At 38.4% G+C, this 25,021-nt stretch overlaps 1 protein-coding gene across 4 annotated transcripts in view; it reads right to left on the bottom strand.

Annotated features, from left to right (window-relative positions):
• Nucleotides 1-24,303, bottom strand: part of LOC116732859 (wiskott-Aldrich syndrome protein family member 3) — a 37,220-nt gene extending 12,917 nt beyond the window's left edge. For 2 of the 4 annotated variants that reach the window (XM_032583414.1, XM_032583411.1), the window contains exons 1-4: nucleotides 24,198-24,303; nucleotides 22,750-23,020; nucleotides 4,660-4,804; nucleotides 3,149-3,283 (exon numbers count right to left, since the gene is read on the bottom strand). In XM_032583414.1, the coding sequence (XP_032439305.1) occupies nucleotides 3,149-3,283; nucleotides 4,660-4,792 (268 nt within the window). In that variant the 5' untranslated portion in view covers nucleotides 4,793-4,804; nucleotides 22,750-23,020; nucleotides 24,198-24,303. Of the gene's footprint in view, nucleotides 1-3,148; nucleotides 3,284-4,659; nucleotides 4,805-22,131; nucleotides 22,334-22,749; nucleotides 23,122-24,197 lie in introns of those variants that run through there. The other 2 variants (XM_032583412.1, XM_032583413.1) reach the window with 2 other exon arrangements.
• Nucleotides 24,304-25,021: the final 718 nt, after the last annotated feature.

Here is a 25,021-nt window from a genome sequence, read left to right on the forward strand (position 1 = left end):
TTTACTACTCGAAAAAAAGATAAGACATAAGAAGATTAACAAGAAGATTAGCACAAATCTTTCAAATTTTCCTTTTTCATTAGCATTTTTATTACTGTTTGCCTGCCTTGGGAAAGAGCACACAAACACACCTTGCTAGTTAAAAAAATCTGCTCAATCAGCCTCCACTTTTTTAGAAACAGAAATTGATGTCTTTTTTTTAGAATTTGAAATAAAATACAAATTAATCTAAAGCATTTTACCTTTTAAAGGAGTGCTAATAACTGAGGGAGGTGCTGTATGTGAAAGGACAGTGGGCAAAGCATTTGTTTCTCAATACATGTCATAAATATTCTCAATAATACTAAGGTGATAAAGCTCGTGGGTTTGTATTACTTACTATCTCAGCGTACAATAATTTGAGGAATCAATTGTTCCTTCTATGGCTTAAACCTGATACCATCTATGATAACCTAGTTAAAGTGAACGTGACATAATAGTTTTACTTATTACATAACAGAGAGACATGTCAAGTGTTTTTGCCTTTTCTCGACTAAGCACCATTATTTTATTCTTCTTTTCTTACAAGATACTCAGATTTCTCCTTACCAAATTTTCTATCTTTACAATATATATTCTCCTTCGTTATTTTTCCTTTTTTTTCCCCATTTCACATAGCCCTCCTTCCTCCTCGACTAGAGAGAAGCCATCAGTGTCGCCATTTTACAAATAAGATGGAGAGACTGAAATAGAGAAATGAAATGAAAGACAGGAGAAAATGACTGAGCAGAAGTAGTAAAAGCTAAAAAAGTGAAAGGTTTGTGAATCATGACTTCTGTAATGGAGAACTAAAAAATGAGTATCAAGAGGGCAGAGGAATGATTGCGAGTGGGAGGACAAGGGAGAGAGGAGATGAAAAACTAAGCAAGTGAGGAGGAGGTGGAAGAGGAAGAATGGGAGAGGGATGAAAGGGTATGACGAAAGACTGCTGAGGTTTTTCTTTTCATCTCCGTCTGCGCTGCTGTGACGCTGAATGTCTGAGGCTGCTGTGCTGCAGAATGACTCGGCAGAACCAGCAAGGATGGAAAAAAGAGAGAGGAGAGGAATAGAGCGAGAAAAGAGGATCATGAATATGAAATAGATGGGGAAAATGAGAACTAAACATGGGGAGAGAAGGAAAGTGGGGTAAAAGAGAAAAAACCTGAGCTAAAAGGAGGTATGAACACGATGTGGCTTCTTTCAGTCACTCATCAAAAAGGTTAATGACAACAAAACATGGCATTTAAGTAAGCTACAAATCTGTTGATCTTCTAAACTCTGGGATTTACCGAATACTTGCACTTATCTGCAGTCTGAATGATCATTTTAAAGTTTTAAACAAGTAGAATAATGAGTATACAATGACAGTTTTTAATAAAAGGTTCAAATCCTGACCTGGGCTTTTAGGTATGAGTGTGTGTGTGAATGGTTGTTTGTCCAGTGGGCCTCTGTAGGTGCCTTTCCATTGACCATAAAATTGCTCAATTTGGCACATCGAAAATAAATTTGCATAATGAAAACAAGTCAATCTTCAAAAAACAAATTATTTGATCAAACGTTTTGGCGCTAAGATGAGGTGTTTTTATGGAAAATTAGTTTAGTTTGATAAACTGCAATGGAAACACTTTTCTTCACATCAGAAACGGATGTTGCCACTGGTGCAAACCATGAAGACAACAGGAAGGAGTTTGAGGATCATGGTGCAGAATGATTTTTAATGACTTATCGCATGAACAAACTTAATCCCTTCTGATTTTATGTGGGTTTCTTATTTAATGGAAACACCGCAATTGCAAAATTGTGTTTTTTTGACATTAACTGAATAACAAATTTTTGTGCACATTTATAATGGAAACACAGCTTGTGTATGACCTGTTATGGACTAATCCATTGTGCACCCTGCCTCTTGACCAATAACTGCCATAGATGGGCAGAATTAGATAACTGTAAATGTTATAGGTTGGTTTCCAGACTTTAGGGCTTGGCAGAAAGCTAGAAAATGTCAATCTTACAAAATGTACCTACAAAGATATTAAATCAAACATCTGAGAATTAAGTATGAATTCATATAACTGACCATTGGAGACAATATGAAGCTAAATGGCTGAGAGTCTGACTTACTAATAACCAACCAGAAGCTCTAGTTAAGCACACAAACACAGCTAAAGAAGAAGGTTCATCTTAGCGAGTTCACGCCAGCACTCTTGGGATATGGAGACACACAGACATCACGAGAAGGAAGCATAATGTAGACAAATGCCATAAAAAAAACAGACAGATTGTTTACATGCACTGAGCAGACATGTACTTTTTGTGATACTCCCCAAGGGACGAGGCAGAACGCCAAACCGTAGCATCTGAGAATTACTCTGGCAAATAAATGTTCCCCTTAAATCAAACTATCTACCTTGACTTTTTATGTGAGTAGAGAAGGATATGTATAGATTTTATGGTCATTAATGTGAGTTTTAGGGTGTCTAAGTAAAACATGTATGCAAACTTCATGACATGGTAATCTTTTGACACCAACAGTCCAGAAGCTTCTGGGCTTAATCTGGATCATATTCATGTCAAAAATCATGTGTGTGATCCTAACATCGAATTCATTGCCATCAGAATGCGCCCTTACTGTCTCTCAAGGGAATTTACATTCCCCTTCTGGTATAGCCGACGCTGCCTGTGACGTCATTAATTAATTCTTATTATTATTATCTATTTTTAATTTTTGTTGTGTGCTATGCTGGGACAAACAAAATCCCCCACCCTTCGGAGGTCAAGAAAGCATTATTATCTTATCTTAAAAGTCAAGGGGTATGAATTCTTTTGTACTGTATATAATAATGTAAGAGCTCTTTTATGCATGAAGCATTGCTATAAGACTAGTTAGAGGACAAAGCCCAAACACACATGTACCTATAAACAAAGACAAGACAGATAAAGCATAAATTGCAAATCACAATACACCAACACTCACACACAAGCATAGAAACAATCCCTTTGTTCAAAACAACACACAAAAGATGAATCACAGATGTACACATGTGGCTGCTTGGATACCACTGTATTTCTGCGGAAGAATGACCTTTCCAGAGTCAGACACACACACACACACACGCCTACACACACATACCTTCCTCCACAGTGGAGTCGAGCTGAGTGACTTTCACAGCCAGCTGGTCCACTCTCTCCTGCAGGCTGCTCATCCTCAGGTAGAAGCTGTTGGCTTCATTGAACAGTTCTCCAAAAATGTCCTCAGCATGGCGACCTAGGCAGCAGCGCAAAGACCCAGGTGTGGTTAGATTTGATTTGTGTCATTCACATCCTTAAAATGTCAACAGCTTTTATTATTCACCGAGATCAATCCCCCCCACTCACCAGAACTGCAGCATCTACAAACACACCCGTCATAAAATATTTAAAAGTAAACGTTGTTCCATCTCGACAAATGAACTGCACAAGGACTTCTGTTAAATAGCATTCTGTTGCAGACAATTCCAACAGTGTAGAAAGGCAACGCTGGCCGCCCTTCCTTAGTTCTGGTCTTGATAAAATGGAGACCTGTATAGACATCTTTTGTTTGTCCTGTTTTGACAGGAAACCATTTATTCTTAGCAGCACTTTGAGGTGGTAAAAGGCTGTGCTAGTAAGACTTTCAGATATAACATAAAAGTGGCACAGGTATGGAGCCCTGAGGAACCCCATATGTTATCTTTGTTTACTCAGTCTCAGAATTTCCACAAATTCTGCCAAATAAGATCTGACCCGATGTGGCACAATTCTGCTGAGTTTCTAAGTTTACTAACTAAATTATTAACTATGTCGACAGCAGCAATGAGATCTAACAATCCCAACTCACAGGTTTTAAAACCAGCACTGTTGAGACGGATGTCATTTGAAGTTTCACCCATAATCTCACAGTATGATGGAAGATTGTTTCAAAAGAAGAAGAAAAAAGAAATACATTTGTTGATTATCTACTTTTTCAATTAACTTATCTGAAAATGCACAAGAATATAAAGAAAAAGAACAAAGAAGCTTGTCGTCTGTCTCTGCAGGAAAGGCTGCCCCCTGCTGTGAATCCTGTCAGACTGAAAACTAAAAAAACCTTAATGTCTCTATAAAACCAGGACAGGAAGAGAGAGAGAGATGCAAATGCAAACTAAACCAGATTTCAATGCACAAACAGACATCTATTCCTCCCTTTTTTTTTTCTGTCCCCACCGCTCAATTTACGTCTGACAGACGCAGCAGAGGCAGCGCCTTTAGTCACCCAGAGTGAGCTGTCACAGATTTAATTTAGCACATAACTGTTAAACACATTTAGATAGCCATTTTGCCCTGCATATATCAACTGAGCCATTTGGGTGGAGATTAATATTCACATAAAGTTTTGTCCCTGCTGGTAAATGAACTATTCACGTTTCAAATGAGTTGTTTAAAGTGAGATATTTCAAAAGCAGACTAGAGACTGCGCTTTATGGCTTTATTAACCAAAGGTGTAATTGACTGGAAGCATCTTTGGTGTTGAAATTGACCAAGTAAATGATTTTAACCTTGTTACTGTAAGTGAGAATTACTTTCTATTGGAGATTAGAAGAAAAACGATCAAAACTTAAGTAAATATTATGCAATATTACTCACTCAGGCTGCCCAGCTGCTTGATGATGGCTGCCAGTGTGCTGTTGGTGACACACTCCAGTTCACTGGTCACCCCATCTGGCAGCGCCCCGCGGCACAAGTGCCGGGGTTCAATATTCCTCTTCACCAGCGGCATGTTGCTCTACACCTGCAGAAACAACAAAAAAGAACTGAAAACGCCATGTTTTTAAAATTTATTTAACTTTCCACTTCGCTGATTTATGGTTACAATCTGTTTTCTGAAACTTGGAGCTTCCGTACCTCCCAGGGAATAGTTACTGAATATCCAAATAGTAAGATGGATGCAAATATACCAACAACATTTCTGGGAAAAAATAAGGATGGGGGTGAGGGGAGGAATGACTTGATGTTGATTTGTGAGGCCTGATGGAAACGGAGGTGTCATGTCCACCGTGGGGCGCAGTCACTCATCGTGCTGTCTAATGCCAGAGCGCCTCGCGTGAGCCAGAAACTAAATGAGCCAGAAAGAATTTTATAAATGGAGCAAATGAGCTTGAAACTGGGCAGAGAGACCCGAAGGGTCCTGACAGGGAGACAGAGAAACTAGACGAGGCAGGATGAGTAAGGATCAGGGGTGCTACTAGAAATAAAGCTTCTCTGGGGCCCAAAACCACCCAACTGCCAGGACTGAAATGAATCTTTGAACCTTAAAACCATAGTATGAACTTCCCAGCTAAAAAAAAACCTTCTGGGTTATCTTCAAATACATTTAAATGCCATCCAAATGTTTTTATTTCAATAATTTGATTCAAATAATCAAGCATGTTCACTGCAAAAACACAAAATCTTACCAAGTGTTTTTGGTAGTTTGTAGTGGAAATATCTTAGTACACTTGAAATAAGAAAAACTAGCTGACGAGTAACTTTTAAGCAAGATGTAGAAGCTTGTTTTCTACATCAAGAAAACAATGTAGAAAACAATGTTTTCTAAACATTTAGAAATGTTGTTTAGAACATTTCTAAATGTTCTATATTTAGAAATATAGAACATTTAGAAATAATAATTCTTTATTTCTAAATGTTATATAATTCTAGAACATTTAGAAATAATTCTTTAATATTGATTGTTATTGTGATATTGTTTTTTACTGATAAGACATTTTCTCCATGTAACAAGTAAAATAATCTGCCAGTGGAACTAGTACTTTTTCATAAATTTTAAGAAATTATTGACTTAAACAGGCTCCTGTATCTTGCTGCAAAGTTACATGTGAATTATTTTAGTCTTTTTTTAAATATGCTAAGATATTTGCACTAAAAACTATACAAAAATACTTGGCTTTAACAAACATGTAAAAAACTTTTTTTTTTAATGAACGTTATATATTGCAGTTTTAAGAGTTATAAAGTGACAATCTTAGCCCAGTCCCTGTCTGTTTTCATGTATTTTGAAAAGTTGGTAAAAATCAAAATGAATGCCCCCTACTGGCCTGGAATAGTTGTTTCAGGGCTTTGAGACATTTGAGAAGTTCCTTCCGTCTGTTTTAATGGGTATGGAACACCTACTAAAAACAACTAGAATAAAGTGTTGTAAAAACACAAGCAGCAAGGGAATCAAGTCTCTTATCAAGATAAGAAGTGTTTGTGTCTGCGTATTCAATCAATAACGTGTTTGTTTACGCTGAAATATTCGCGATAATGCAGGGGTAAACACAGACGCTTATAGTGAGTTTTCCAGTCGTAACCAGATCTGTTTGAAGCACTCCCCCGCTCGTTCCTCCCTCTAACAGCTTCTGACATTTAATTATATTAACTACCTCAGATGATGCTTCTTAAGTACGCTGTTGAGCTTCCCCGCGCGTTTATGGGTGCGCAGCAACCAACGTCTTCCCCCACTTCCTCCAGCTGTTGTAAATAATCTAAGAAGCTCGCTGGTTAATAATACATAAACACTCCCCATCATCCTCCTTCCCCGCTCCGATTGGTGCTCTTCGTCTCGTCTGTCGGGTGGGTCCCGCAGTCGTTCTTTTAGCAGGCTTCTGCACTTGCTTTCAATCCAAATATTTTGTACTTCCTCGCTTGGTTTCATCAATAAATCAGTAGGGGGCGAATATATACTCCAACTCCCAAGCGTCCAACAAAGACTGGGGGTTTCCCCCCCTGTCTCCGTGTCGGTCTGAGAATCTACGGTTTCTTCCTCGGTCATAAAAGCGTATGAGTGTGAGCTTCAGCGACTCTGTTTTGACCCTCGGGCGCTTACATCTCCTTTCATGAACTTTCAGGTCAGCTGCAAGGCAAACTGACATGGTTCTAGTCGGCTATTCTTCAACAAGGGAAAGGGTAAACAGAGAAACAACTCCTAACAGGTTCACCTTCTTCCGAGGATTCCTCTTTAAATAGAAATATGTTCCCACTCACAAGCAGTTTCTTCAAAGGAATGTCAAGAATACAATAGCAACTTGGTTGCCTTTGTTCTAGCAGAAAATTGTAAGCTTGTCTTTCCCCGATGTTCTTAGGAGGTTCGCCTCATTTTCACATTTCTTTCTTCATATAAAACTAAACTATTTAACTATTTTTACAGCTGAATAATAATAATAATAAAAATATATATTTTTTAAAAAGTGTACAAAAATGCAGGTTTTTGGTGCAAATCTGTTATTCAAAATGTAAAGTGTTCTTTCGATATAAGCAAACTTATTGGTTTGTCCTATCAAGGTGAAATTCATATCAACACTAAATTTAAACTAGGGCTGTCAACATTTGCGATTTATCCAAAAAGTTCAACGGCACTTCTGTCTGCTCACTTCTTGTCAAATAACGTCCAATAACACCAAAACAAAAAAAAAAAGATGTGACGACAACCATTTGGATAAAACCAAGATAGCATGTGCCCTCCTTATCACAATGGTGAATTATTCTTTCACTGAAGCATAGCCAGTTTATAGTTAACATTTCTAAATTACATTTGAAACAAAAGGACTTCATATAAAACCTTCGTAAATATGAAAACATGAAAAAGTTAGATGTTTGCTTTGAGACAATAAAACATTTTTTGAAGCATTTTTTGAAAATGTGCATTTTTACATTTCAGGCTTACACAGTTAAGCATGTTAATTGTGATTAATCAAAGGGCGAGAGTGTGATTAATCTGACTACATTTTTTTAATCGATTAACGGCGCTTATTTTAACTACAACCATGTTTTCCAAAGACTGATAAATATTAAAACTCACAGCACTCCAGTCTCGATGATTCCTTAAGTTTAACTATATTAAACTTTATATAGACTTTGCAGGCATCAATCTTTTCTGGTATCATCAGCAATAATAGATTTGAAAATTTAAAAAACAATTAAAAATTTATGACCTTTAGCATTTTGAGCACTGTCTTTAGTGTCTGATGTGAGCATCTGAAAATCAAAAATACATAATTCATATAGCACATATAGCATTATTAACCAAAGAATCTTTTGAAAGCGAACAACAGTAAAGAACACAAGCTTAAATGTTGAAATATTTAGGTCCAAACATCACAAATGTAAAGAAGAAAACAGACGAGAGACAGAAGAGGAAAAGCACCCTGAGAACGCTGTGGAGCCACGGGAGTGTTGTCATGCCAACACACTGAGGAATCTGCTCTTCAAATCAAAAGTTGAACTGGCTGTGCCACTGAAAATAGTATGAAAGAAAGACTGCAGGAAGAGGACACGGAAAGAACAAGAGAAGGGAAGCAAAATAAAAATTAAAAAGAGGGAGCAAAGGAAGCCAAGAGATGAAAACTAAAAGTGGAAACTTTGGTACGTCGGCCTGCGGATGATCCATCACACCGTGACACCTGGGCTTAACACTGGAAGGTCTGGAGAGGAGCAAAGGAGACGATACCTAAATGGTCAGGTCAAAAAAATTTGTAGCAAGATGAAACTCTTTAGAGATGTACCAGTGAAAATTGCCCTGTCAGAAACTGTTAGTTAGCATTGTTACTTCCTAACATGGAAACAATTTTCTGTTTCCATGAGCAACAGTGAATCTGTACAGACTAAATGAACAATCCCAAGGTTATAACCTAAGGTAAATAGGGAGATAGTAAGTGGTAAACATAAATCAACAAAGTTAGCTCAGCCTTAGTGGCTGCCTTTTTTCTGAAAGCATTGTTAAATACCCTAATTTAGCATTTGTGGATATGACAACGGTGCATACAATATCATTCGACCATCAGACAAGCCAGGCTACGACTGAATTGTTTAACACATATGCTGAAGAGGATCCACTCACGTCGGCATGCTGAACGCTTGAAATTGTCAAAACCTGAGCTACCTTAAAAATAATTTGATCCTCAGATATGGACAAAAAAAATCAACAAGAAGGTGACATCATGGTTAAAGTAACAGACACATCCTGTAAAATTCACAGACGCAACAGAACACTGTGAATTTTACACCACTGAACCTAACATCAACATACTATTCGAACAAGTAGTGCTTTAAAGGAAGTTTTTAAATAATTATTAACCATTAAATTCAATGGAATCCTATAATTTGTGTGATTATTTATCTCTATAGTTCTTCAAAATACTAGAGTACCAAGAAACATACAATGATATGCATTGGTTATTTAAATAGTTTTGTTTACTGGTAAAAAAAAAAAAAAAAAAAAAGGAAGTAGAAATGGATGAAATGTGAAAACAAGGGCAATTAATCCTGCACCACTTTCAAAAAAAACCCCCCTAAATCAACAGTAGGACTCTAACTCCTACCGTCAAAAGCAAGATGAATTTTCAAAGTGTGGATCAAGCCACGTCTTAAAGCAATCAACACAAACTGTTACACGTCTCACTTAAACACTAAACGAAAAACATAAAAACAAAAACTAAAATGCGCCTCTCAGATTCATGATTGCTGCCACCGCTTTTAACACAGCCTGTTCATGTTATCTGTGAAAGGCTGAGGGATGGAGTGGCAGATGATCTGAGATGGGTGTTGGGGGTGTGGGTGCAGATTTGCTACCAATATCTTGAGGAAGGATCTTTAAACCCACATGAAATTTCTGTCAATGTTATAACAAATGATTACATAAGGCAGGAACATTTTGTACCCACCTAAAGTTTGACATTATATACAAAAATATAAATTCAGATACGTAGGAAACCATTCAGAAGGAAGCTCCTGCTCCACAACTTCCTCTCCGCGTTTCAGTGTCTGTGGTTGTAATTACAGATGAGACTTTATCCGTCTGAACCAAAGCTGATTGGATCCTGTTTGTAAAACCTGTGGGGACGTTATAAAAAACCCCAGCTTCCATGCTAACCTCTGACCCCCCACTCCAGACTGGTTCACGCACCCAGACATCTCAGCAGGGGGTAAATTAACCCACTCTGTTGCCTCTTTCCACTGAGGCTGTAAAATATTTTTTTAGCCTTTACCATGAAGCAATTTTGAGTTTTACTTTAATTTTACAAGCATGTAGATGGACAATAAGCCAGGAGAAAACCTAACTGACTTTAATTACTCCTCCTTCTGTTCAGGAATATGGACTTGAGCCCAAGCTAATGACCAAGTACACACTCACAAACAAACACGTCTTCACTGAGCCACTTAATCGGTCTCAACCTGTGATCCAACCTGTCACATCCCCCTCGTCCCCTCTCGGCCCTGCAGGACTTACCCAAATAATCGCAGCTAATTAGATTTGTGCAGTAACTACAGGAAATAAGGAGCTCTGCCTCTTTATATTGGTGTAATTAAATGATGCACTGTGTGACTTATCAATTGGGATTTATTTTTAAAATGAAAGTAACAACAAAAAAATCCTCACTGTAAAATGTTTATTAGCAATAAATTTAGTTATATCACATAAGCCTGTCGCAATAAGCAAAAAATTATATTAATCTCATGATAAATTAAAATGAGCACAATCAACGATGATTTATCGTTTAAATCTTTTTTTCTGTCTTTCTACCAAAAACTGGATGACAAAAGTCTTCAGTCTGGTGTTTTGGTCTCAACTAGCCTTTTTTTAAAAGGCCAATTTTGTTTACAAAGACTTCATAATTCATTTATTTTGTTTAATTATTTTGGAGATTGAAGATGTCTTCTAGCTCTAGTGTTAAATGTTCAATAGAATTGAAATTTTATTGATCTTTGAGAATGTGTTCAATTTAACATGGCTCAGCCAAATCTTAAAGAAAGAAAAACTTCAATAAATAACGAGCCAACAAACCTGGAGAAATTTGGCGAAGGTTTTGATACTTTCATTTAAGGATGAAACAATGTGAACATCTGGACAGAAATTGATATCCTATACTAGCATTGTTGTTATGTCCGATAACTGATATTTACCCATATCATATGTACAAAACAAATGTATTAAAAACTGTATTGTAAAGAATCTGTAACCATCAAAGAATAATTGCAACCCTGGTTTGACTGGTCCATACGTCGCATTTTACAAGATCCGGACCAAAAAGTAGAGCTTTTTTCTTCTGCTTCTGGATGGACTGATACTTCAAACGCAATAAAAACTTTAATCTGATTCTTCTGTAGTAACAAATACTCTAAAAATGTAAACAAATTCATAAATTACTTCTGTTCTCAAAATTATGCAGATGCTGTCCGGACGAATATCTGTATCTCTTCTGCATCTTACACACAATAACTGGTTTGAAGAAAAAGAAAAGAAAAGAAATCTGCACAAACAATGAAGTGAGCCAACACAGCGAAACAGAGCTAATGTTTTATTCTCAGTGAAAATTACTCTGGTGTCGCTCTGCGGCGCGCCGGAGCTCCTCGCTTGGCGGTAAGCCAAATGTCATTTAACAAAGAGGCATCAGGGAGCACATCGCTGAACAAAAAATATTTCACAAAATGAGTTTGAGAAGCTGTCAGCTATATGAAAAGCAATTTTCAGGTGGGTTTTATTTGTTTGATGCTACCAAAACCAGGAGATTAATTTGTTTTTTGTTTGATGTTGCATTAGGCAGACCATGGGAGTTTGTTTAAATTTTTAAACGTGCGAGCTGTCTTCGTTTTAACTCCCTCCTTTCTTGTGACTCTAACCTCCTTGTTTTTTTTTTTTACTTTTTTACTGTTTTCATCCTCAGTGTGAAAAACTTCATGCTCCCCAACCCCCCTTTTATTCCAGCTTTAGCTCTCTTTGATGTCTTCATTTATGCTGATGCTCTTGGGTGAGAGGCCATTGTACAAAAAGGATTGCTGTTATAAAGCCACTCCCCTCCCACCCCCAAGTGTTGTGTACTATTCCTCCCTAGAAACAAATCATCCAAAACTGTAAAAGAGAAGAAGAGCAGAGAGGAAGCGAGGAGCCTGATGCTTGCCTCCCTCTGTCCCTTTGTTTCCCTCCTCGTCTCCGCTCTCTGACATGCGGACTCTGACTCTGTAGGGTCGTTGTCATGGTTTCTATGGAAGAGTTTCTGATTTTGGCAGCAGAATTTAGTGATGGGGACAGAACTGTAGTTAGTTTACAGTGGAGAAAATACAGCCACTGACTAAGAAAACAAAGCTCCAAGAAGAAACGGTCTGGAAAAAAAAACAAACTTACCAAGTATTTTTGGTCTAGTTTCTAGTGGAAATATCTTAGTCCAATTGAAATAGGACAAAAGAAACGTACAAGTAACTTTTTTAGCAAGAAGTAGGAGTTTGTTTAAAGTCAATAATTCCTCAGTACTGATTTTTTAAAAAGTAGTTATAAGATGTTCTCGAACAAACTTCTGGGACCTTCACAGAAATGAAAAATGTTTTACACAAATATTAAAATTGCACACAGATGGCCTGCTTTTATTAAGTGGGTTCAGAAGGAAATTGTTTTTTTTGTTAGGGGTATCAGAGTAAAGGCAATGTAATTTCTAAAGAAATATCCAAAAACATGTGTCTTTATTTTTCCACCCTTCAACAATGCGTTATTTTGCGTCCCTAGGTCTCAAAGGCTACATTAACACAAGATCTCCGTTTGGAAACGTTTCATGTATAGACGACACCGTCAAACACCTTGAGGAAGCTGTAGTTATCATGCCAGGCCACTAGATGGCGTGTGGATAATAGAATGAGAACTGCAGTTCAAAGCACGTAGTTGACTTATTGCCACTTGTTTGGAGAAGCGAGTGTACCTCCTCCATCGTTACCTTTACATTTTATTTGTTCATCAGACCATTGATCAAAACATTTAAAAATAACATGTTTTACACAGAGCTAAAGGTGCCTTACATCAGTCCTACCTTCTCGTATCGTACCCTCGTTTTATTGTCTGCTAATGCGGTTAGTAAACAGGTCAGCTCTGGGCTTGAGTGTTGTGTTACCGGGAAGCATTCATCCTCTGCCCGGTTGTGTGTTGCGGGAAAAAAAACTCCCCTCGTGCCCCTCTGCGACCCAGTCTCCCACAATTAAATGTGCCGGCCTCAGCGAGATCGCAACAAGTCATCCGGCAAAAACCATGTGACCTGACACTGTCGCACACACACACAGTATGGAACAAACTGGGTTCTACTGAAGCAGGGATACTAGGAAGAGGAGGAACCCTCTTGAGGAAAGACAGGTCACATCGATCCCAGTGTCCCAGTTTCTCTGGTCTGGGAAGAAACAGGGAGGTGCCCATAAAAGACACAGATACTTGTTAAAGATGGAGGCTTATTTTATCTGCCACTTTACAATTACAACTAATGGGCCTAGCAGAGACAACGCCAATAAGCCACTTTGGCTCACCGTGGATAGTTTTACAACGTTTCAGAAACAGGGTGTCCACGCACCCTTAAAATATCTTGCATTTATGTATGTAAAATTAAGGCCTTAAAATGTCTTAAATTCCTTTAAAAAAAGGTAATATAGCCTTAAACACATAACAACAGGTCTTAAATTTTATTGTGGCAGGACCATTTAATATTATATATTCTATGCAGACTTTTTTTTTTTCTTGGATATTCCTGTCAGGCAAAAGTTTGAGTCGCACACACTTTAAGGTTGAGGCTACTGCTGATAAGTTGCTAATATGCTAGCTGGTTAGCTAGCTTTTTTTGCATCTGTCATGGGTAAGTGCAAAATTATAACTAATTGGCTGGATGACGTTCATCTTCGCTAGGCCTGTCACAATGACAAATTTTGCTGAGCGATTAATTGTCTCAAAAATTATTAAGAGCGATAAACGATAATATTGCTTGAAGACCATTTTAAACTGATGTGAGGTTAATGACATAATAATCCAAGCGATATCCTGCCAAAAATAGATACACTTTATTTTCAAAAGAACACTTAACGCTGGAACTGGTAAACAAAACAAAACCAAAAACAAAACTAAAATTGACTCTCAGTCTCCATTAACAAAAAATGCACTTGAATAAAAACTAAACAACATAAAATCAAAGTGGAAATAAATACTGCATTCTACCAAAAGAGTGCAGATTATGAAGTCTGTATATTATGTTGCCCTTCAATAATCATTAGATTTAGATGGAGAAGACGGGCATATTCAACTACCTGATGCAATAGTTCTCTCCTACCTTAAGCCCAGTTCACTCTACACAACCAACTGAGATTGTCGCTTACGATAATCATAACCGATCATCCTGTAGTGTGTTACGACTGATTGGGTCCAGTCGGCCGCTCTAAATCAGGTATATTCAACATGTTGGATTGTCTTGACCAGTTTATCACACCAGCGTGTGGTTTTCCCCGACTGGGAGCGACAAAGCAGCCTGTTGAATGTGACAGGTAGCCAATCAGAAAGCACGGAGAGGAATCCCAAACAGCTGACACGGCGCAACCCAAAGTCCAGCGGACATCGGAGATGATTTGTGGAAACAATTAATGTTTATTCAACATTTTGTGCAAAGAATATCCACAGAAATGACAAGGGGAGGAGTTGGAGCAAAATTGATAAAGCATTTGATAAACCTGGTAACTTTTCAGCTGTTCATCGTTAACGTGACATAAATAGGTTATAATGTTATTCATTCAGTCAGGACTTTACCTGACAAAAAGACAAAAAAACAGAATAACTCACCTCCACATCATAGTGCAGCAAATAATGCCCCGTCCTCCACTTTTTCATGCAACACCTTTTCTTTTTGTTACATTTTTTATCGCTTAAAATAAGCTCACAAACTATCGCTATTGCTTCTACGTCATCAGCCGTGTTTGTTTACATTAAATTCACGTGTCATATAGTGGGCTTTTACGAGATTTTCTGTCTGAAATGTGAATGTCGGTGAGAGAAATCGGTTCTCGTGTGGTGTGTTGCTCTTGCCGTGTGGCTGGACAGACTACAAGGCCGAACCCAATCGAACCCGTTACACTTTCGGTTTTTTGTCTGCTAGCTTGTGGTCTCAGGTTTTGAAAATGGGCAACGATCGGCTGATAATTCTAAAATCATATAGTGTGAACTGGGCAATAAGGAAATGAGGAAGGGACAGGTCAGTGGAGAGCACCGGAGTTGAGCCTTTTTTCATCCATCATCATCAATAGAAAGAGGAAAAGGCCGGAAGAAACGATACAGCCGATAAATTAAAATTAGGTCGATAACTTTCATTTATCGTGTGATTAATTGATTAATTAATTTATTGTTTATTGCGACAGGCCTAATCTTCGCCATTGCTATGTACATTCTGCGCAATAACGCTTGGCACTACGGGGGTTAACACTGTAGAGAGCCAGTGTGAGAAGCACAAAGCAAAGTAGGGCCGCCATTTGCTTTCCTTGCCGCTGATTGGCTGAACTCTCAAAAGCAGAGAGAATGAACAATGTAGGTATTAGCTTTTGCTAGTGCTAAGGCGGTTTCCACTGTGTGCACTAATACATGTAATGGTGTGAAGTGTTCCTGATTTCATTGCTTTTTTTATGCATGTTTGCCAAACTAAAGTGTGTCAAAATATTAAACCAATTGAAATATTAGTCGAAGACAACACAATTAAATACAAAATGCAGTTTTTAAATTAAGGTGTTTATTACTAAGGGAGAAAATAAAAATCCAAACCTACATGGCCCCCTGTTAAAACATAACTTAACTGATATTTTGCAAACATGCCAAAACTTAGAACATCAGAGAAGGGGCAAACTGTTTTTCACACCACTGTAGTAAGGTATATTTGGTCTTTGAACTTCTAAGATAAGCAGCTCTGAGCATTTTTAGAGGAGCGTCTCAAGTAAGTATTTCAGTTAGATTTTAGCTAACTCCCTAACTCCCGTGAATCCTGGGCATTCACTTCAATGAAAAGAACCTACTGCTGCTACCTTTCGGGCTTATTATCATACAAAAAAGGGACTTTTCATAAGTGTTAATAGTATCAGACAGGCCTTAGTCCTCGACGTCGCGGGTTCGACTCCCGGTCCCGACGATAACAGCCACTAGCGCGGCAAAATCTCTTCGGAGAAAAAAATGGAAAAAATAAAAAATAAATAGTATCAGACTCTAACAATTTATACATTTCTGCAGGTATCTCAGATTTTTTTTATAGCACTGAACTGTGAAAGCTCACCATGACTTCTGACCTCAGTGGGGGAAAACAACATACAAGTTCAACTGATGGATCAATAACAATGTTATGTTGTGCTCAGATCAGCCATTATTGCGTTCTTCTTTGATATATTATCATAGCCAACCCAGAGGCAGGCGGCCACAGAAAAGTGCTTAGGATCGTTGGCTTCACCAATAAAACCACCAGCGACACCCGAGCGTGAACACCCAAACGCTGCCCCCGAGCAACGGCCGCCGTTTCCACGCAGAGAGGCATCGATCTCCGTGCTGTAAATGAACGAGCCTGGAAACCGCTGACTAAGGCGGATTGCGTCAGTCGGGGCGGAAGAAAAGCCAGACGGAAAACTACAAATTTTTCATGACATCAGAGAGCAGCCAGAAACGGCGAGTGCGGCAGACTGGGATAGGAGCAGGACGATGAGTGTCCTTATGCGGCTGGGTCAAAGCCCACACACACACACACACACACACACGCACAAACGTGTATCTTCAGTGATTGTTGCACTGTGAATGACCCCAGAGGGACCAGATGGATGTTGGGTCAGGGCGACAGGTGAAGGCAGAGTGAAGCTCACAGATTTAGGAGAAAAAAAAAGTTTCTTGATAAATGCTTTAAAAAAAACTGTGTCCAGATCCTGGCAAAACCTACGATGTTATGTTTACTAAAAATCCAACCTCAACAAAAAAAACAAACTGTTGACTAAATTATTCATTTGTTACAAGAAACTAAAAAGCAAGAAAGAAGCAGACTATTTTTCACTTATCTTTTTTAAAGCATGAGGAAAGTAACTGAATGATCTAGGGAGAAAACAATTAACAATTAAAGTGAGTAATCACAATTGGCAATGATTAATTAATTAGTGAAATAATCGTGACCTAAGTTAAAAATCTATTAACTATTCAAATTCTGCAAAAAAAAGTCCTATTACGAAACCTTTCGCCATCCAATTATTAGTAGGTTCATTATAAAAATAATTAACAGATTAGCCCTTCACTGTATTATCCTTTGCTATAAATAATCAAGTGTACACTAAAGGAATGCTGTATAGTTGCATTTTAGGAAGAAAAATGTTTTTTTCTTATTTAAAAAAAAGAATTTAATGACTTGTTTGTTGCATTTTTATTATATTTCTTATATTGTATAAAAATGCTAAAGTGATGAAATAAAAAATCTGCAGAATGTGGAAATTGTTTTTATCCGATTAATCATCAGAATAATTGAGAACTAAAATAGTAATTGTGCTTTTGCAATAACTATTTCTATTTTCTTTAAATGTTTGTGAACTAACTGTATTTACATTGCCGACCATTTCCTCTATAACTAAAAAAATTTCCTCTGATGAGCTGAAAATCCACTTCTGGTTCTAAGCAGCAGCTGATCACAGTTTGTCATTTGTCAGTTTGTTATTTTCCAGCTTTTGCAGAACGGACCACCTGCTCTCCATGAGGTTAAGCTTCCTAGCCACCATTTCGGTAAAAAATGATTCTGATAACCTCACCAAATTGCCCCTGGATTGTTGGAAAGTATTGCTGTTGGAGGGCATTTTGAAATCCCTCTTATTTCCCAACAATGTCCTCAGATAAAATTGTAACCCAACTCATCTGGCTGAGAAGCAACCCCATAAATAGTACAGTTGGACTTTATATTGACTATTTGATTACTATTTAAGTTTAATAACATTACTATAAAACCCTGAGTAAATTCCCCTAATGTGGTGCAAAAGTTTAAGTTAAATAGACTCAAACTACTACGTTTTGGTTATAACAGCCACACCTATTTCCACCCGTGTCGTTGTGAAGGAACATCATTTTCCTCTGCACCTGCACTCTGTCCTTAGACGCTGGAGCATTTGCAGAATAAGTTGTATATTTCCACTTCCTATCATTTTAATACTTTGCTAATCTACTGTAGGTTATCCTGCAATAGTCAGCCCCGCCCACTCCTCACTACTCCCCAGGGCTGCCTACTGACCAGTTCTCCGTCTAACAGGTCCGGAAAATCTCTGAGTCCTGGGTATTACCCTAAAAGTACTCTATAAGAGATAATCTATTTAAACTGGTGGCGAAAGTGACTCGTCTAGCTCTAACTACCTCCAATCCAGAAGTTATGACCCTTTACAGTTAAGAAACAATCAGCTGAGTAGCCCTCGCAGCTGCATAATTCCAATAACCACTTCTGTTAACGGTAGCCCACTTTCTAAATCATAACTTGCACTTGGAACCGGCTAGATTATGTTTAGTGACTTAGAGGTAAGTCCCAGGGTCATTATTTACTCTCACCAAAGGAAATTATGAAGCCTCCTATTTACTGGAACCATGTACATTAGTTTTACCTTGATTAAAAGAACTAGACAAAGATTAAATGACTCTATTAATTCCAATGTCCACCAACCTCATTAGAATTTTGTAGTATAAATTTATTAAGCAAGCTTAAGCAGGGATATGCGACATACAAATCAATTATCAATCGTATATAGATCAAAAACAGTGTAATAAAATTTACATGTACAATCCCACTACTCTGTCTCCTTTCCCTAAGAATTAAGTCGCAAGTTCTGAAATGGAATTTCAATGAGCAGATTCAACTCATACCCAGACGATGATGGCTCTTTTGGCAACAGGAATTTCTTGCATCCTTGGTTGAGGTCTTTGTCTCGTGTGGAAAAATCCTCCTTAGAAAGGAAACAAAGCAGAACGGGTCTGAATCCTTTTTGCAAGACCCAGTTCTTCATCCTTGTGGGACCTTTGTCCTTCCTCCAAGTCCTGCTGCAGAGTTTGAAAGTGCTGAGTTGAGACGAGACCGTCTGTCAAATAAAGAACTAGAGATGGGGCAACGGGACCCAGTCCTTCCTTCGCGGTGTGAAGTCTGAGCTTCCCCGTAGTTCTGAAGTGCGGTCCGTGTTTCAATCTGCTCCTGCATGCTATTGCAGGTGTTGTCTCTTCTTCTCCGCCGCCGGACTGGGAACGGCTGGTTCCTCTTTTCAGCCCCTTTTTATGCCTCTCCTCACCATGTGTGTGTATGGGAAGGTTTGGCCTACGTGACTTCCTTCGCGGCCGCTGTGTCTCATGAAAAAGTCCCCACATTTCCCAACCTGCTTGCCGACCACAGTGGAATTTCCCGTACTTCCCCTTTCTTCCTGTGCTTCTTGGCCATCTGTTCAGAACTGCTTGCGACATTTCCTGTTCTCAGAGCTGTACTGCACATTCGTCTCTTCTATATTCTATAACTCACTTCATCTATTAAAACTCAGTAAACACATTCAACTTGTTGTTAAATTGATTTCAGATGATTATAACTTCATATTCATTGACAATAAATCACATCTTTTCCTTGTTGTTAATCATTAACATAATCATTACATATTTAAATCATTACAGATCATTAATCAGAGATGCTTTGCAGAAAGTTATTGAGTGATTACTTATATTCATGTTATTCAGACTTATTCAACTTAATTAACTTTTAATCAAACTTCAGGATTACTTTATCTTTCCAAGCCATTATGCATCTTTTTCTGCGTGTGCCTGGAAGGATCTCATACCCTTATGCCAGTTTTCTTGACACTACTCATGAATCACACAGCACACAACTATTTTTCACAGGATAAAATGTTGTTTTAGTTCGAGTAACTGTAGTCACAGACGGAAAACCAACTGTTGACAGTGTTGAACAAGCCCTGCAATGGTGGAAATTTTATTTTGCTATAAAGTAAAGCTAATAAAACTCTTCACGACTATTACTGTGTATCTGATCAGCATGGAAAGCAACTTGAGACTCCTGACAATACCTTTAAGTCAGTAGCAAACCTTTCTTCATGACAGTGAAGCCAAAAAAAAGCAGATTTACATGCAACAACATGATGGAGGATTTTTCAAACCATGAATGAGTGATTGATGGATTTGCCCTTTAAAGCAGTATTGTCATGAATAATATTTACTCTAAACTAGCGGTGGGCAACATGAACTTAAACTGTTATCACGATATTTTGTGGCAGTTTTACAATAACGATAAAGGTGACGTTAACTATTTCTTATTTTTTTAAGAAACTCCATGGCTGTGACTGAGTGTTGCAGGAATTATAGTCCCACAAACACAAATAAAGCTCTTGAAAAACATTCCTATTTGCAATACGCTTCTTTAGGACACCAGGCACATAAAGTGAGATTTGTGTCACTAAAATGCACACAGTGACTGCATTTAGTCATATTTTCTAATCTATTAATACTTACTGTCACACCTTAATTGAACAAATAGTGGAATAGTAAAACTAATAATTCCAACAGTACAGGCACTTTTAGGAGGTTTTAAACATCACTAATTGGAGTTTATCGTGACAACAATAAATCAATCTTATAAGAAATTTATCACAATAAATGATAAACGATCCGATAAATGCTAACCACCAAATATTTCCTCGAGAAAATTTTCACATGCAGCATACAAAAATGCTGCGAAATTCCAGAAAATGTCCTTTTATTCAACCAGTGAAGGCCTCCCTCCACATTTCATTTTCACCCATTGAAGTTAAGTAACCATGTGTGCGCGAGTTGAGGCTTCTTGGCCCTTCTTCCTCCATCATTGGCTTATGTAATAAATCAGTACAAGCTTCTGTGAGCACAGCCTCTCATGAATACGACTCTGTTGTACAGCAGCTTCACAAACAAGCATTAAAAAAAAGCCTATTATCTAATCCGAGTTCGGACATGAAAGGACCCCCTGAAGTGGACTCCGAAAGGAGAGCAGTTACGATGAGGACGACCGTTTCCAAATCGCCATAAAATATGTATCAGGTCTGGTCATTCTTATTCTGACATGTTTAAAGTAAAAGCCTGGACTTTTATTTCAATTGAAGCATTCATTTTCCTGCCGGGGATGAATATGACTGCACACGTACACATAGTCGGTTCAGATCGAACCAATCGCCCTCAAGTGACCAGGAACAATCCACCAACGCTTAAGAGTGTCATGAACTATAGGCCACTAGAGCAGCAGCATCAAAGTCCACATTAATAAATCCAGTTTCTCATCATCAAAATCAAGTTTCCATCTGCTAATATGAACAAACTAAATATCTGGGTGACAATTTTACTGTCTGATGGGGCAAGGATTCAGCTACTTGTTCGCAATGACAGGAAATGTTTGTAAAAGTCAAATTGAAGTTTTCGAACCACAGCAAACTATAATGACTATCAATATATCTTTTATGCATGTTTGAGAAATTCTTTAATCTCCCATGGCAACAATTCAGCTGTGCAAAACGCCTGGGTGGACCTAGCTCCGCCTTCAAGACGCAGGTCCTCCTCGCAGCTGCAGCTTCCAAGCTTCCGCCTCACAGAACAACCCCCCTTGAGACGCCCTCATTCAGCTCCTTCAGACTAGCCAGCAGCAATTAGCAAAAGCCTGGTGGAACTGCGCATCCGCTAAGTTCATTATATGAGCGACTCCTCAGTGCACCGCTGGTAAAAACATTAAAGGGTTAATAGAGGATGACTTCCTGAAGGCGGAGTTTCAGAAAGAGCAGGAGCTTCTTAAAGAAGCAGAGTCTCAATTTGAAGGCATTAAATTAAGTCATATTTGGAAAATGCACAATACCGCCCCTTTAAGTCTGTGTTCTTGTGGTTTTTAGTGTTTATATGAATCATGCATAAAATTAAGTAATTGAATGAAAACTTAATGCATCGTCGTATGCTAAACTGCTCTGGAGAATAATATTAATGGTCCACAATCTCTGCAGCTCATCTTTTACTGCCCATCAGCATCAGTCCCTTTGTTGACCTATTTAATATGCTAAAGGCTAATTAAGGATTTTTTTAAGTTACATCCCTCAAATGACCGAATACCATCCAGACATCACAGACTGCTTAGACAGAGGAGGACTTTAAACATGAAGGCATGTTTAAAGCAACAAAAGCTGTAACATCAAAAGGCAATAATAATAATAATAATAATAATAATAATAATAATAATAATAGTAATAATAATACTAATGTTTTTTTTAGACTGAAAACAACATCTCTATGCCGTCCATTTTAAATCACACCTTCTGTCCACACACAGCATAGATCCGGTGCCATTCTCTTCTGTTTCAGCAGCTACTTTTGAGCAGATCCACAGACATAATCCTCCGCACACCTCCTCTTCTTTATACTCCATTCCTTTCCTCTATCTGCCTCTCTCTTTGGAAGCCTGGAGCGTGTTTTCTGCCAAATCCTGCAAGAAAAATCCTCCCAACTGGTGACATTTTGTTGCAGGCAAGCAGAGAGAGGGAGAGAGACAGAGAGAGAGAGAGAGAGAGAGAGAGAGAGAGAGAGAGACACCTGACCAGCGCGCCGCCGCCACACAGGGGAGGAGAAAATGGTGTGAATGGTGCAAAAGGAGCGCCTGTCTTGCGTTAATTCATTAAAACATACATATATATATTTCCAGATAAATCCGCGCGCATTTATTTGATCACGTTTGAAGCTCTGTAAGTACGCACGTATTGTCTTTTTATTTTTATTTTATTTTTTGCGTGCAACAATAACAAAAACAAATGCATCATCCTCCTTTCTCCCACCCTCCCCCTCGCCCCCCGCCGCGGCTACGTGCCCCCGCATGGACACGGCTCCACGCCACGGCCGTGGCACGCGAAGCTGATTGGAAATCCGCTCACATTTACCTGGCTGCAGCACCTCTCGTCACCTCCTCTCTCTCGCTGTCGGTTATTTCGAAGCTCCTCGCCGTGCCTCGTCCGCTGCGCCGCGCTTCATTTCAGATCCCCCATGCTGGCTGATGGATGGAGGAAGAGGTGGAGGAAGAGGTGGAGGAGGACAGAAGAGGGGCGGAAGCCTTTGAAGTGAGGAAATGTAGGTCCCCGCTCGAAACCCAGCTCCACGCACTGGATTTATGTCGTTTCCAAGGCAGCGTCTGTCTACCCGACGGGTATCAAGCTGGAGAGCGCCAAACAGCAAGTCAACATCCGGTGGGATCTTCAAAATAAAAGCAATTTAATCGATTTGGGGGTAAAATACGTCCAGTCTGTCGCTGATAAAGTAAAGCGCTCGCTAACGACGCTGAATGTCCAAGAAACTTAAGAAAGCATCCAGTTTTTAATCCCCACTTTAGGTTTCAATGTTGAGCTCAATAAAAATAATCCTATTCCTATTTTGTTGTTGTTTTACGTTTTATTTGTAAATGTTTCGTCCATTTTTACTTTCCGTTTTAGATTCAGAATGTTTCTTGCATGAAAAAGGGCTTATTGACTTTTTCCACATTTTTTGTCTGTATAGCTACAAGCATCAATTATTTTAATCATTGTTTTAAACATAATGCCACTGGCTTGGAAGTGAATAAATTCTGAAGTGGAAGGAACATTTTCAGATTTTTTTTTATTTTATTTGTAATGGGTAGTGTGCATTTGAATGCAGACCTCTTTACAATTTAAATTTAAATTATGCATTTATTTTGTTGACTCTAATACCCCTTGATAAAAGTCAGTGCAATCAACAGTTTTAAGTGGCAGACTTTAATGGAGTAAACAACCATTTTATTTAGTGTTACAAGAGTAAAGGGGTTGCTTTCTTTATATTTCTATTTGTAAATACAGTTGAAAGCAGACAGAATAGAAAACAAAGATTAGCTTCATTCTATCCTTTTTGAACAGATTATGGACTGGTTGTGTTATGTTTGTGTTTCTTATTTACTATTTAATTTCATCACCTAAATAAACGTCATGATTAATCTTTTAAAGCAAAACTGTTTAAATTGTTCAAAAATAATCTTTCACTTCACAATTAGATTAGAAAGTAGAAAAACGTCATTTGAATAATTTGTAGTCCATTTAGGTTTTATACGTAGCTCGCAGTTAGTTAGCAGATTGGTAAATTAATCAAACAGTATATTATTTTATTAACGCACCACATCAGTGTCCATATTTACATACTAGACTTGAACGCATATTTGATTGAAGGCGGATAGCTTTAACCTTTATGGTGCATGCAAGCTCCTAGAGTGTAATCCATATTTTTACGTTAACGTTGCGTCTTTCGTTCGGAAAATATGCTACAAAACATTTCTGTAAATCGTCAATAGTAAACTGGTCAACAAAGAATATTAAATGTGTCTTACTTTGTGTGGCTCTGGACAGGAGACGTTGCTGTTTTTGCTAGCTTCACACAGCTGTCAGGCTCAAACAGAGCCGCAGCCAACCAGCCGAAGGACGCATGCGTACCCGAATCTGTCCGAATCTTTCCGATGGCAGTCGAGTTTGTCTACGTCGAGGAAAGTGTGAGAAGAAAGCCTCCGCCACGGGGCCTAACCACCACGTTTTCTTTCTTTCTACACGCTTATTTCGACTTCATAAACCACAGAAGCTGGTTATAAAGGTATTATTCCGCCAGGGACTAGTTACAACTGAAAAAAATGACTCTACATGTTGCATTTTGTATTTGAGTTAGCGTGCTGCTAAGACTAATTATAATCCAATTAAAAGCTCGTGCTACCGAAAAACGAAAAGCCTTAGTCGGGTCGTTACACCGTTTGTTGTGAAAACACTGAAGCTTGACTTTCCACCACGAAAAAACCCCTATAAAGACCGAACACCTAGAAGACAGTATGAAATAAATATGCCTGAATTATTTCCCAAGCTCAGTAAAAGTGCAATAAACAATTCAATATTTACAGCTGTCAAATCTGAAATTGTGCTTTTAGTCATTTCTTTCAATTCACTCATATAGTACATTTTTCCTCATCCTATTAATCACATTGTGAGATAAATGAGTCGCCTCTGGCTTTTCAAATCAACGATTAAGTGAACTGTGCTGCAAGATAATTAAATATTACATACTCTGCTATTCCCACCAGTTACCACTGGGTGGTGCTGCAGCATCACGTTTCAAACAGATCTCCGTCCCTGGCCGTGGTGCTGATTTTAATGGCGCTACCTAACGCGC

This window comes from Xiphophorus hellerii, chromosome 14 (assembly GCF_003331165.1).
Source record: "Xiphophorus hellerii strain 12219 chromosome 14, Xiphophorus_hellerii-4.1, whole genome shotgun sequence".
NCBI lineage: Eukaryota > Metazoa > Chordata > Actinopteri > Cyprinodontiformes > Poeciliidae > Xiphophorus > Xiphophorus hellerii.